Source organism: Tubulanus polymorphus, chromosome 4 (assembly GCF_964204645.1).
Source record: "Tubulanus polymorphus chromosome 4, tnTubPoly1.2, whole genome shotgun sequence".
NCBI classification, from domain to species: Eukaryota; Metazoa; Nemertea; class Palaeonemertea; order Tubulaniformes; family Tubulanidae; genus Tubulanus; species Tubulanus polymorphus.
Genome location: NC_134028.1, coordinates 18635075 through 18647518, shown reverse-complemented (window position 1 = coordinate 18647518; position 12444 = coordinate 18635075). Strand labels below are relative to the sequence as shown.

General features: G+C 32.8%; 1 protein-coding gene across 1 annotated transcript; it reads left to right on the top strand.

Moving 5' to 3' along the window:
* Positions 1 to 5580: 5580 nt before the first annotated feature.
* LOC141904361 (uncharacterized) lies at positions 5581 to 10998 on the top strand. The gene has a single exon (XM_074792947.1). It carries the CDS (start codon positions 5581 to 5583, stop codon positions 10996 to 10998), a length of 5418 nt encoding a protein of 1805 aa, XP_074649048.1.
* The last annotated feature ends 1446 nt before the right edge of the window (positions 10999 to 12444 follow it).

Sequence of the window (12444 nt, the reverse complement as noted above, 5' to 3'; positions counted from 1 at the left end):
TATCATATTCTAAACATATATTCGATAATTTATAACTCATATCTTTATTAACGCTAGATAATACAACTTCATTTACAGGAGCAAATGTTATTTCGAATATAACATCTTCTTGAATTGCGTATTTATATAAAGGTGCATTGTTATTTATCAATTCAAAGTCTAATGGAATTTTATATTTGCTTCCATATATACTTTTTATCAATTTATCTATAGAATTAGTTAATATTGCATTATTAGCTTCAGATCTTAATTTATTTTGGTTTTCTGATTGGATTCCTTGAAATATCATATTATTTCTATTTTCTTTAGTTAACCATAAATCTTTATAATGCATAAATAAATTATAATCATCTAATGAAAAAACTGTTTCTGGACCAATCTTTATCGTTAATTTTTTAATCAAATATCTTCCAACATTATCAACAACATAATTATTATTATTACCGATTACTTTTATATCGGCTGATAAATAAATACTATTTGGAACATAAAAAGTATTTTGTGTTAATCGAGGAATTCTAACATATAAAGTTTCATCGGGATTAATATTAGAAGGGTTATGAGTAATTATATGATGTAATCTTTCTGCTTTAATAGCATTAGATATCTATGATTCTTAGAAGGATTGATATAACTCCCGCTCATTTATTTAACAAAAAAATTAATCATTTATTTTTTATCATGTTTACTAACCCAAAAATAATTGCACTTACAACTGTAATTAAAAATAAAATAATATGTTCAGCAGCAAAGTTAATAATGTTTCCTGCAGATTTCAATATAAAACCAACAATTGATGCAATAATTCCTGGTAAAGCTGCAGCAGATTTTTTAGATAGTTCCCATAAATATTTTGCTAATTTCTTTAAACCATCTTTAACTTTATCTTGTATAGAATTATTATCATTCGGGGGTTTATCTGGTTTATTGGGAGTAGGAGTAGATTTCAAAGCATTTGATATAGCTAAACCTATTGTTGTAAATACCATAGTTACAGATGTTAGAATTGAAAGAATTGTTATTCCTTCTAATTTAAATAACAATTTTTATTCTATCTTTCAATGATATTTCAGAATCTGGTTTAATCAACAAATCTTTAAAAATAACTTTTAATCTATTTATATTATAATCATATGATTTTAATAATAATTTAATTTCTTCTTTTTGTAATTCTTTGTTATATTCATCTTTTTCTTTTTCTAAATATGCATTTCTTTTTTTAAATTCGATTTCTTCAATAACTTTATTATCTCTATCTAATTTTAGTTGTCCTATTTCTTTATTTTTATCAGTTAATTCTTTTTCTAAAGTTCTAATTTTAATATATCTTATACTTTTATCATGCGCAATTTTATCAGATGCAAGTCTTATACTTTCAATTTCTCTAATTGCTTTATCAGAAAATATATCTAAATCTTCTAATTCTTGATCTGTTGCATCAATTAGTCCATTCGGTAAAAGTTTTTCAATTGGAACTTTATTTGATTTAAGTTTACTAGTTTTGGAAGTTTTATTCTGTTCAGAAGTTGTTTCTGTTTCTGAATTTTTATTGATTATTTTTAATAAGTCATCAATTCTTTCACTAAATACTCTTATATTATCATCTCTTTCTTCTTGTGGAACATCAGTTATTTCATTACTAATACTTATTCTTTTAATTTTATCTGGTTCTAATTTTCTCAAAGTTGATTCCGCTAATATTTTATTTAGTTTTGTCTTTTGATTAGTGATATCAATATAATAATCACCATCCAAACGATAATAATATTTACCTTTAAAAAGTTTTAATTTTTCTACTAACACTTCAGCATCTCTATTACTTATATTATACCCAGATCTTTCAAATGCAGGTTTGAAATTATAAATATATTCATTATAATCTATTCCTTTTTTTACTAAACCTGGGTCTAAATTTTCAGTAGGTATTCTCGATATAGTTCTTCTATCATGTTCTTCTGTTGATGTGGCTTTAGAACAACTATCTGCTAAATTAGAATTATATGCTGATTCCTCATCATTATTAATATTAGTTTCATTAAAATCAGGTTGTGGTTCATTATCAATATATCCTTCATTATTATTTCCCGTGCCTTCCATTCCAATATCTTCTCCACCTTTTACATCCATTTACATAATAAAAAATTAAAATTTAAAATATAATATTCCTCCTATAACAATTCCTATACAAGTTAAAGCTAATTTAGCATTTTCATGGGATTTATTATCATCATTTAGTTTAATTATATCATGTTGAATATTATCAGTTCTAATATTTTCTGATGTATTGTAATCTTTTGTTTTAGAATCATTATTTAATTTAATATTCTTAGTTTTAGTTTCTGTTGATTGAATATGTTTTTTATTTTTTTCACCTTCCATTAATTTTGGAGCAGTAATAATCTTTTTATTTATATCATTTAATCCAAATGAATTATTTATTGTTGCAGTTTTAATTAGATTATTATAACCAATTATGTTTCCCATCTTTAATACTAAATCATTAGAAATAATAAATATATTAGGGCCTATACAATAATTTAATCTAATATGTGATTTATCTAAATAATTTTGATATCTTACAATGTTTTCTGGAATCGATCTATTTTTATCATTATGAATGGAATCTTCAAATAATACTTTGAATTGTTTTTGCGCATCGAATGAAGTGTTATCATTTCCAATTATTGGGGATCTTGTTTCAACTTGCGCACCTAAAATACATATCAAATAAGTTCTAATAGATTGATTTATTCTTTGTATTCCAGCTTTAGTAAAACCTTCACTATTTTCTAAAATAAAATAAACCCAACCATTATTGTTTTGTTGTTGTATATTATTATAATATTTTGGTAATTCATTCCAATTTAGTGTTCTTATATCTGAATTTGTCATTATTTTTCCAAATTCTTTAGTATATAATATTCCTAGTCCACCCATTGTTCCAATTTTTGCTCTAAAATCTTTATTTGAATTAATATTAAATTCATTACATATTTTATAAAACTTAGAATAATTAATATTATTATTCAATTCTTTAAAATATTTTGAACCTGGTAAAGGACATTCTAATTCATCTAATATTAATTTTATTTGAAAATATGTATGAAATCTAAAAAGTGATAACATCAATGGTAAACTTGGTTTGTTTAAATGATCATTCCAACTAATTCCACATCCTGTTGTTGCGCAATTAACAGCAAATTTTAATTGGTTCTGCCAATACTTCATATCAGATTTTAATAACCATTGTTTTGCCTCATTTAAATTTTTGAAATTAATTGTATACACATGAAATATATTTTCCATCTTTACATGAAAATTATTACTTTCAGTAACATAAATATATAAATCAATTAATGAATTTAAAACTTCATTTCTATATGTAATATCTTTATTAAAATCTAAAAATCTATTGCTGGAATATTATATTTAATTGATTTATTATATTGGAAAGCTTTTGGAAAACTATCTGCCATTTATATAATTAAAAAATTAATAATTTATTAATTCTTTTAATAATTTATCTTGTTCTTCAACTGTTATATGGCCATTTAAACTTATTATATAATCTAGTGTATTCTTTAATTTATTAATTTCTTTTATATTAGTTTTAATTTTTTCTTTATTACTTTTTATATTTAATTTTGAACTTATACCAGTTAAAACACTTGAACTTAAACCTAATACACCAATTGATATAGCTAAAGGTGTTAATGGACTGAATATTGCTAGAAATGTTATTACAGAACTAATTGTAACCGAACCACTTATAATCAAATAATATATAATTTTACTTTTTAAATATTTTTTCTTTTTAACTTTTAAATCATTTTCAAATTCTAATATTTGTTTTTCTAAATATATTTTTAATTTAGTTTTATTTATATCATGAGGAATAATATCAATATTATCAACTTTATCATCCATTTATTTAGCAAAAAAAATTACTAATTAGTAAACTTATAAGCAACAAATATAACAATAACTGTTCCGCCTAAAATCCAAATGATTTCATATTTCTGTTGTTCTTTACTTGGGGTATAATAATCTGATATTGTAGGTTTATGTAGATGTAATTTTTCTTTATTTGTTACTGCGTTATATAAACTCATTGCATCATCAACTGATTGAAAATCTCTATGTGAAATCTTCTGATCATATAATTCTTTATTGATGTAATCCATATAGTTTTGCCTCTTTTCTCTATATTCTTCTGCTGCTTTATTGTATTTCTCTAATGCTAAGTTATGTCTTTTTTGTTCTGTTAATGATCCATTTTTATCAATATGCTTAAATAAATAACCACCACCAGTAAATGCTAAAGCGTTAACAATTGCCGATCCTATAATAGTTATAACTGCAGAAGCCATTTATTCAGTAAAATAATTATGCATTTATATGCGAGGAATATATTTTTGTTTTTCCAAATAATCAATAGTTGAATTAGATAAAGTGACTGCTAATGTTAATTTTAAAATATCATTTATATCAAATCTATCAACATTAACACTTCCCATTTTAAATACTTTTTTTAATACCATTGAATAACCAACAGTTCCAACTGATAGTAATGCGCCATTATATAATCCAGTTATTATCCACTTATTATCACTCATTTATTTATCAAAAAAATTACTATCATCAAAATATTTAGTTATCTTAGTGATGATTAATTCAACATTTATTTCATTACTAGTTTCATTTGTATATATTTCAATTATTATTTTTTTAATATCATCGATGATAAAATCTTCATCTAATTCATAAAATCTTTTCTTTTGTTCAAATTGTTTCTTTAGTTGCTTCGAAAGTTTTTGTAGGATCGATTAAATTGCAATAAATATAAAAGTGTGTAAAAGGTATTATATTTGAGATGCCTTCTGCGTTTCCAGTAACTGTAAGCGGTTTAATTCCTAACATTTTAGCCATTGGTTTGTTTACCATAAATTTATGTTGCTCATTAGAAATCTTTATTCTTATTTTATTAGTACTATCAATTTTATTAAATTTAATTTCAAATACAGAAGTACCCCCCATTTTCAACCGAGCTCTTCTATTAATTTCCTGCGCTAATGATTCTAAATTATATAATCCTGGTTTTAAAAATATATGAAACCATTTATCTTTATTTCTCATATAAATCATAAACCCTCTATGTTCAAAAGTTTTATCCGATACATTGTAAAAAGAATTACATAAACTTATATTAACTAATTTTAAATCAACACAATTCTTGAATTCTCTATCTAATTGTACTAGTAAATTATGTGATTTATAATTTATAAGTTGTCGGGAATTGTATATAGGCTTATATTACAGTACTATACTATTATATTACAGGTACCAAATCAACCAAAACTGTTCAAACTCAAAACCATTCAAATGTCAAAATAATCCTCTCTTTCATAATTGTTGTATATAAGCTCCGAATAAATGTTCCCAGTCAGTCAGTATACAGTAACCAGGTCTTGTTACGTTGTCTCTTACCAATAACCAGAGGATCACAGTACCATTACAGTCATTCACCAGCATTGTGGTCCCTCTCGAGCAATTAGTGGAAACAGGGATTCAGCGATCAAGATGGGCGAAGAAGTCACCAACTCGTCCGAATACCAGGCTCTCTTCCGGAAAAGATCTGCTCAAAGAGGACAGGTTACTAAGATCTGCAAAGACGCAGACACAATCGTCAATACCCAGACAGCTCAACTTCCAGATCTGCAAAAACTTCAGCGCTTAATCAAGAGGCTTGAAGATAAGATACATGAGCTGTCAATCATCAACGATTCCATGTTGGAAATGGTCACGTGCGACACCCTGTACGCGACAATTGCAGATGAAGCGGAATCGGTAATCGGAGACGCGATAGATCGTAAGTTGTTTTACGAACAATACATTTCCTCACATAATTCCGTAGAGCCTCCACCGATGAGCAATGCCTCTAAACTTGCGTCACCCAGAACCAACTTGCCAAAATTAGTATTGGTAGAGTTTAATGGGGAGATTATGAATTGGTTACCGTTTTGGGATTCGTTCGCTGCAGCAGTCCATTCAGTTTCAAATATCGCACCGGTCCAGAAATTCCAATATCTGAAATCTCTTCTGTCCGGATCAGCGTTGAGTTCAATACAAGGACTCACTCTCACTGAGTCAAATTATCATCACGCCATCGATATTTTAACGCAACGCTATGGCCAAGAGCACCTTATCATTGATGCTCACATGCAAGCTCTGATGTCGGAACCCGCACCGTCATATAACCTGACGTCATTACGAAATTTTCGAGATAGAATTGAGTGTCATATTAGGTCTCTTGAAACATTAGGTGATATGTCCTACAGCGATATGCTTGTTTCATTAATCTGGAATAAACTTCCGTCTAACGTTAGATGTAGTATTGTGCGCTATAACGGTAATCAAAGGTATACTCTATCGGAACTGAGACTGTTTTTATTGAAAGAAGTCGACGTGTTAGAAGCTGGATTCGATGCGGTTAAATCCCTTAGTTTAGTAGTTGCCCAAAAGGGGGCGAATGGTCAAAATTCTAGTTTAAATCGTGTTGTACCTTCCACATCACCCGGGTTTGGACCTAAATCATTGACGTGTACTTTTTGTCGTTCAAACGATCATTACACGGGGAATTGCAGGGAGTTTGTAACGCGTGACCAACGCATTGCCTTTATACAAACCAACAATTTGTGCTATAACTGTCTAGGCCCTCATAGAATTGCTACATGTACATCTCGATTTAATTGCAAAACTTGCAAGCGTAAGCACCACAGTAGCATATGTCCTGATATTTTGAACAGCAACATGCAAGGTCAAACTTTTAAGTCGAATGAACAACAGGCCTCAGGTATACAGCCAGTAAACAATACCGTGCCACGTCCTGCTCCACGCTCTATACCTCGGACTGTTTCACGTCCCGCGCCGCGTCGTAATCGCACAACTCAAATGTTTACTAGTTCTGATAATGCAATACTTCTGAAAACCGCGGTCGTCAGCGTTTTTGTCCCTAGCGTCGAGAATTCATGCGCATCAGCGAACCTAGTATTTGATGACGGCTCGCAACGGTCGTTTATTTCGCAAGATTTAGCCACTTCCTTGGATTTAAAGCCTATTAGACGCGAAATAATAGAACTATCAGGATTCGGCGCAGAAACTTTGGAATGTCGAGTAATGGACGTCGTGAATTTAGCCATTCAGTGTCGGACTGAAATTGTTACAGTTGAGCTAATCGTAACAGATACGATTGCTTCACCGCTTAGCACTTCATCGGTAAATAGAGCAAAGGATTGTCCTCATCTTATTGGCCTAGACTTAGCTCACCCTCCGACTTCCATGTCTGGCATATTCGTCATACAAATGCTGATAGGGGCCGACCAGTATTATAAATTAGTTGAGGGTGAATTAATCAAGGGTCCATTTGAGTCTGATCCCATTGCTGTCAAAACCAAAGTAGGGTATGTTTTATCTGGACCTGTCCATAATGATTCTCGTACTTCTACTGTTTTGTCTATGCTTACCATTGTACGTAGTCATTCTTCTGATAATGCAAAGTTGCAGAAGTTTTGGGAAATTCAGATTCTTACGGACACCAATGATTCCGATACATTAGATTTCATGCATCGATATAACAGTACAATTACGAGAAATCAAACCGGTCGTTATATTGCTCCGCTACCATGGAAGGACGATTTTGACACTCTACCTTCAAACTTCAATGTTTCTAATGCACGAACGCGATCAACGGCGCGTCGACTAGCTAAAGATCCTCCTATGTTGAAACTTTATTCTGATCTAATAAATGATCAGAAAGCGCGCGATTTTATTGAAGAAATTCCGCCCGATGAAATTGACGCGAATAATGTGCATTATATCCCGCACCACCCTGTTTTCCGCAAATCTGCAACAACGCCAGTACGCATTGTTTTTGATTGCAGTTGTAGTGAAGGTAGATATTCTCGTAGCTTAAATGATTGTTTGGAGGCCGGTCCTCCACTGCAACACGATATTACATCCATTCTTATCCGTTTTCGGCTTCACGGGTACGCTGCCATCTCCGATTTAGAAAAGGCTTTTCTACAAATATTGCTTACAGACAGCGACAGAGATTACACTCGTTTTCTCTGGTTGAGTGACCTAGCTGATCCTGAGAGTAGGTTCATTCATTATAGGTTCAAAGTTGTTTTATTTGGGGCAACTTCATCTCCCTTTATCTTAAATTCTACAGTCATCAAACATTTGTCCGAATACAGCACTGCTGTTGCATCTTCAATGCTTACAAATGTATATGTTGATAACTTTGGAGTTTCATATTCATCCCCGGATCAGCTGGATCACTATTTCCACGAAAGTCGCAAAATCATGTCAGATGCAAAATTCAATTTGCGGTCTTGGGCGACAAATTGCAAATCTACGCGTGAACTCGCGCGTTCTGAAGGGATCTTAGATGAGTCAGATATCGTTAAATTTCTAGGTCTTCATTGGAATGTTGATAATGATTTACTTAGTTTCTCGACAAAACCCAGCATTACAACTAATTTTGCTACTAAGCGCGAGATTTTAAGTGACGCAAGTAAGGTATACGATCCACTTGGGTTCATCGCACCCATAACCGTTAGGGCCAAAATATTCATACAAAATCTATGGTCGTTAGGTACAGAGTGGGACGAACCGCTCGATGCCACCGTGTTGGATTCGTGGTTACCGATTATACGCGATCTCCAAAGAGCAGTTGAATCCATCACAGTGCCTAGATCTCCTGTCTCGACAGTCGGTGTCGGTTCAGAACAACTACACGTGTTCGCGGACGCATCTGCAAAAGCTTTCGGCGCTTGCGCATATCTGTCTTTTCCGGATATTACTTCGAGTTATCTCGTTATGTCTAAAAGCCGGGTTGCTCCCGTTAAGTCGATGTCTATACCGAGACTAGAACTGTCGGCCGCTGTCGTTGCGGCGCGACTTGCCCAACATATTGTTGATAGTCTAGGGTCAGAACTAGATGTAGAAGTTTTTCTCTGGTCTGATAGTTTAGTCACACTAGGATGGATTCATTCGTCTAAATCCTTACCAGTATTCGTAAGAAATAGGGTAAACTTGATCAGTAGTTTAACATCACAATACAACTGGCGTTATGTCCCATCTAGCAGTAATCCTAGTGATGTTTTGAGTAGGGGCTGTGATAGTTTCACTCTCGCTAGTGGCCCATCTTGGCTTTCAAGGAAAGATAACTGGCCTACTCATCCTAGCGCAAGCCATCTCCCTGAAATTTCATTGTTTGAAACAGAATGCAAATCGTTATTAATGACTAATTCTGATGTCCGGCCCGTTGTTATTGAAGTATCGCAATTCACGTCATTGCGGGAAGTATTACGCATCATGGCTTACGTATTACGATTCGTTTCTTGTCTCAAATCGAGAAATAAAAACCTGGAACCGATTACAGCGTCTGAGCTCAAGGATGCTGAATTAGCAATAGTGAAGCAGACTCAGTCGGTTCATTATCATGACATTATAGAATGTATTGAAACTAAAACGAGTACTAGATCTAAACCTATGATTAATCAGCTCCGGTTATTCCTTGACCACAATCGTGTTTTACGGTCATCAGGGCGTATACATAATTGTGATTTAGCTCCAGAGACTCGTTTTCCCGCGTTACTACCACCACGCGATGAATTTACTACTCTTATCGTTTGGGATAGCCATGAACGTTCCAAACATGTAGGTGTTACACAGACGGTGACTACATTGCGTCAAAAGTATTGGGTGCCCCGTGCGCGCCAAGTCGTTAAATCCATTATACAAAAATGCATCATCTGTAGAAAGGTAATTGGTAAGTCGTACATGACGCCACGCAGTCCACCTTTACCATCTCTACGCGTAAACGAAATGCGACCTTTCGCGATTTGCGGCGTCGACTTTACTGGGGAAATTCCAGTTAAAGACGAACCAGGTAAAATGTACATCTGCCTCTTTACCTGCGCAGTCACCAGAGCTGTGCATTTAGAGGTTGTTCCATGTTTATCAGTGGAAATTTTCATGCATACTTTTAGAAGATTCGCGAGTCGCAGAGGCTCTCCGCAGAAAATGATGTCTGACAACGCCTCGACATTTGAATGCGCGTCTAAAGAAATAAAAACGTTACTTTCCTCTCCCTCTCTAACACATGAGCTGGCAATTGAGCACGTCGAGTGGGCATTTATTCCCAAACGTGCCCCTTGGATGGGAGGGTATTGGGAACGGCTGGTTGGCATCGTTAAGACTTGTCTGAAGAAGGTTTTAGGTCGCGCACGCGTTTCTAGCACTGAATTGATAACAATCGTTTCAGAAATCGAGGCAGTCGTCAACGATCGACCTCTTACCTACATGTCATCAAATTTTGATGACCCCGAACCTATAACTCCTGCACATTTAATTCACGGTCGTCGTATTAGAAACCTTCCCCATGTTAAACTTGAATCAGATAACTTATCTGATCCAGACTTTCTGACGAGTGCAAGTTTGACCTCACGCATGAAGCACATGAGTTTTGTTTTCCAACAATTATGGGCAAGATGGCGTAATGAATACCTTACATACCTTGAACGCTTTACAAACTCCTCTGGTCATTATGACATCAAGGTTAAAAAAGGGGATTTGGTACATATTTGTGATGATTCTCCCCGGGTAAAGTGGAAGATGGGAATTATTATTGATATTAAGTATGGGAGAGACGGGTTCCCTCGATCAGCTTCTCTACGTACCGCCAACGGAATCACGAACAGGCCGCTAGCTAAATTAGTGCCGTTAGAAGTTACCTGTTCATATCCGGAGGAACTACAACCGACTAATAGTCAATCGTGTGACTCGTCGCGCTCGGACACTCGGCCCAGAAGACAAGCTGCCGATACCGCTCGGGAACGAATACTACGAATCTACGAACAGGAAAACTCTGTGCCCCGGAGGGCAATAGTGATAGTGAGTAGTGTATATTTATACGAGTTGTCGCCGTGTTAATTGTGATACATAAGTCGTGAAATTTCGATCTGAAATTTCGTAATGAAATCGATCATTACCCGTTGTGATATACGTTCGTCGTAAAATAATCGTGAAATCGATATGTGTACGTTTATTCAATAATTGTCATAATCGTTATGACGTAACGCTGGACTTCAATAGATCACGGATCATCATCTAAGACTCTTTGCGCCCCGGAGAATGTCGGGAATTGTATATAGGCTTATATTACAGTACTATACTATTATATTACAGGTACCAAATCAACCAAAACTGTTCAAACTCAAAACCATTCAAATGTCAAAATAATCCTCTCTTTCATAATTGTTGTATATAAGCTCCGAATAAATGTTCCCAGTCAGTCAGTATACAGTAACCAGGTCTTGTTACGTTGTCTCTTACCAATAACCAGAGGATCACAGTACCATTACAGTCATTCACCAGCATAAGTCTTCTAGAATCAACAAATATTCTGTATTCTTTTAATTCCGCCATTTATTTTACATATTTTCTTATTCGAAATCTATTTCATGGTGCCCCTTTTCATTCTTACCTTTGTATACGAAATAGAAATCACCAGAACATAATTCTTCTAGATCTTCACTTGATAATCTATGAAATCTATCCGGTAAATATGTTCTGAATTAATATGTATTTCCTTTTAATCCTTCATATTCTAAGTGTATAACTAATTTATCTCCATATTTGTTAGTAACTGTAACAATATCTGTAATTAGATATTTCTTATGGATTGTTAATTCTTTTAACTTCTTAAATTTAAAATCTACTGATTTGACATTTGAAGTATCTTTTATTCTATCTAGAAATGATTTGTTGTTCTCACTGTGTGCTTGTTTACTCTCCATTCTAATAACATATTTTTATTAAAATTTGATTAACACGTTAGAATTCTTTTCATTATCTCGTTCTCTTTTGTTTCTTCTCTTTTAAATTTTAAGTATTCATCTAAATTACAACCATAAGCAACTGTATGAATTCCATCATCTAAAATAAATCTTTTATCATCAAATGGGTTTAGACTTATCTTTTCAATTTCTTCAATAAACATTTCATGATCTTCAGATCTTAAACATCTCATCTTATGTTTTCTAGCTTCTTCATTGAATATACAATTGATGTAATCTTTGAAATGAATACTCTTTTCTACTACACTTTTGGTTATTCCTTTTAACTTTTTAGCTTCCTGTTCTTTAGTTTTATATGAATACATTTTAGATCTTATACCTATGAACTCTATCATTTCTTCACCACCTAATTCATCCTTAAACTTCCCTGGAACTTTTTTATTATCATTGCTAAACAATTCATGATTTTTAGGATAGTTACTGAAATCAAAATGCTGTTTTAATGTTTTTAAATCATCAGTTATGTTATCAGTTTTTATCTTAAATATGTAAGAATCCGTCAATCAAAATCAAATCAAAA

Bases quoted from the DNA above. Each gene is read 5' to 3' on its own strand.
- LOC141904361 (XM_074792947.1), top strand. From the start codon at position 5,581: ATGGGCGAAGAAGTCACCAACTCGTCCGAATACCAGGCTCTCTTCCGG.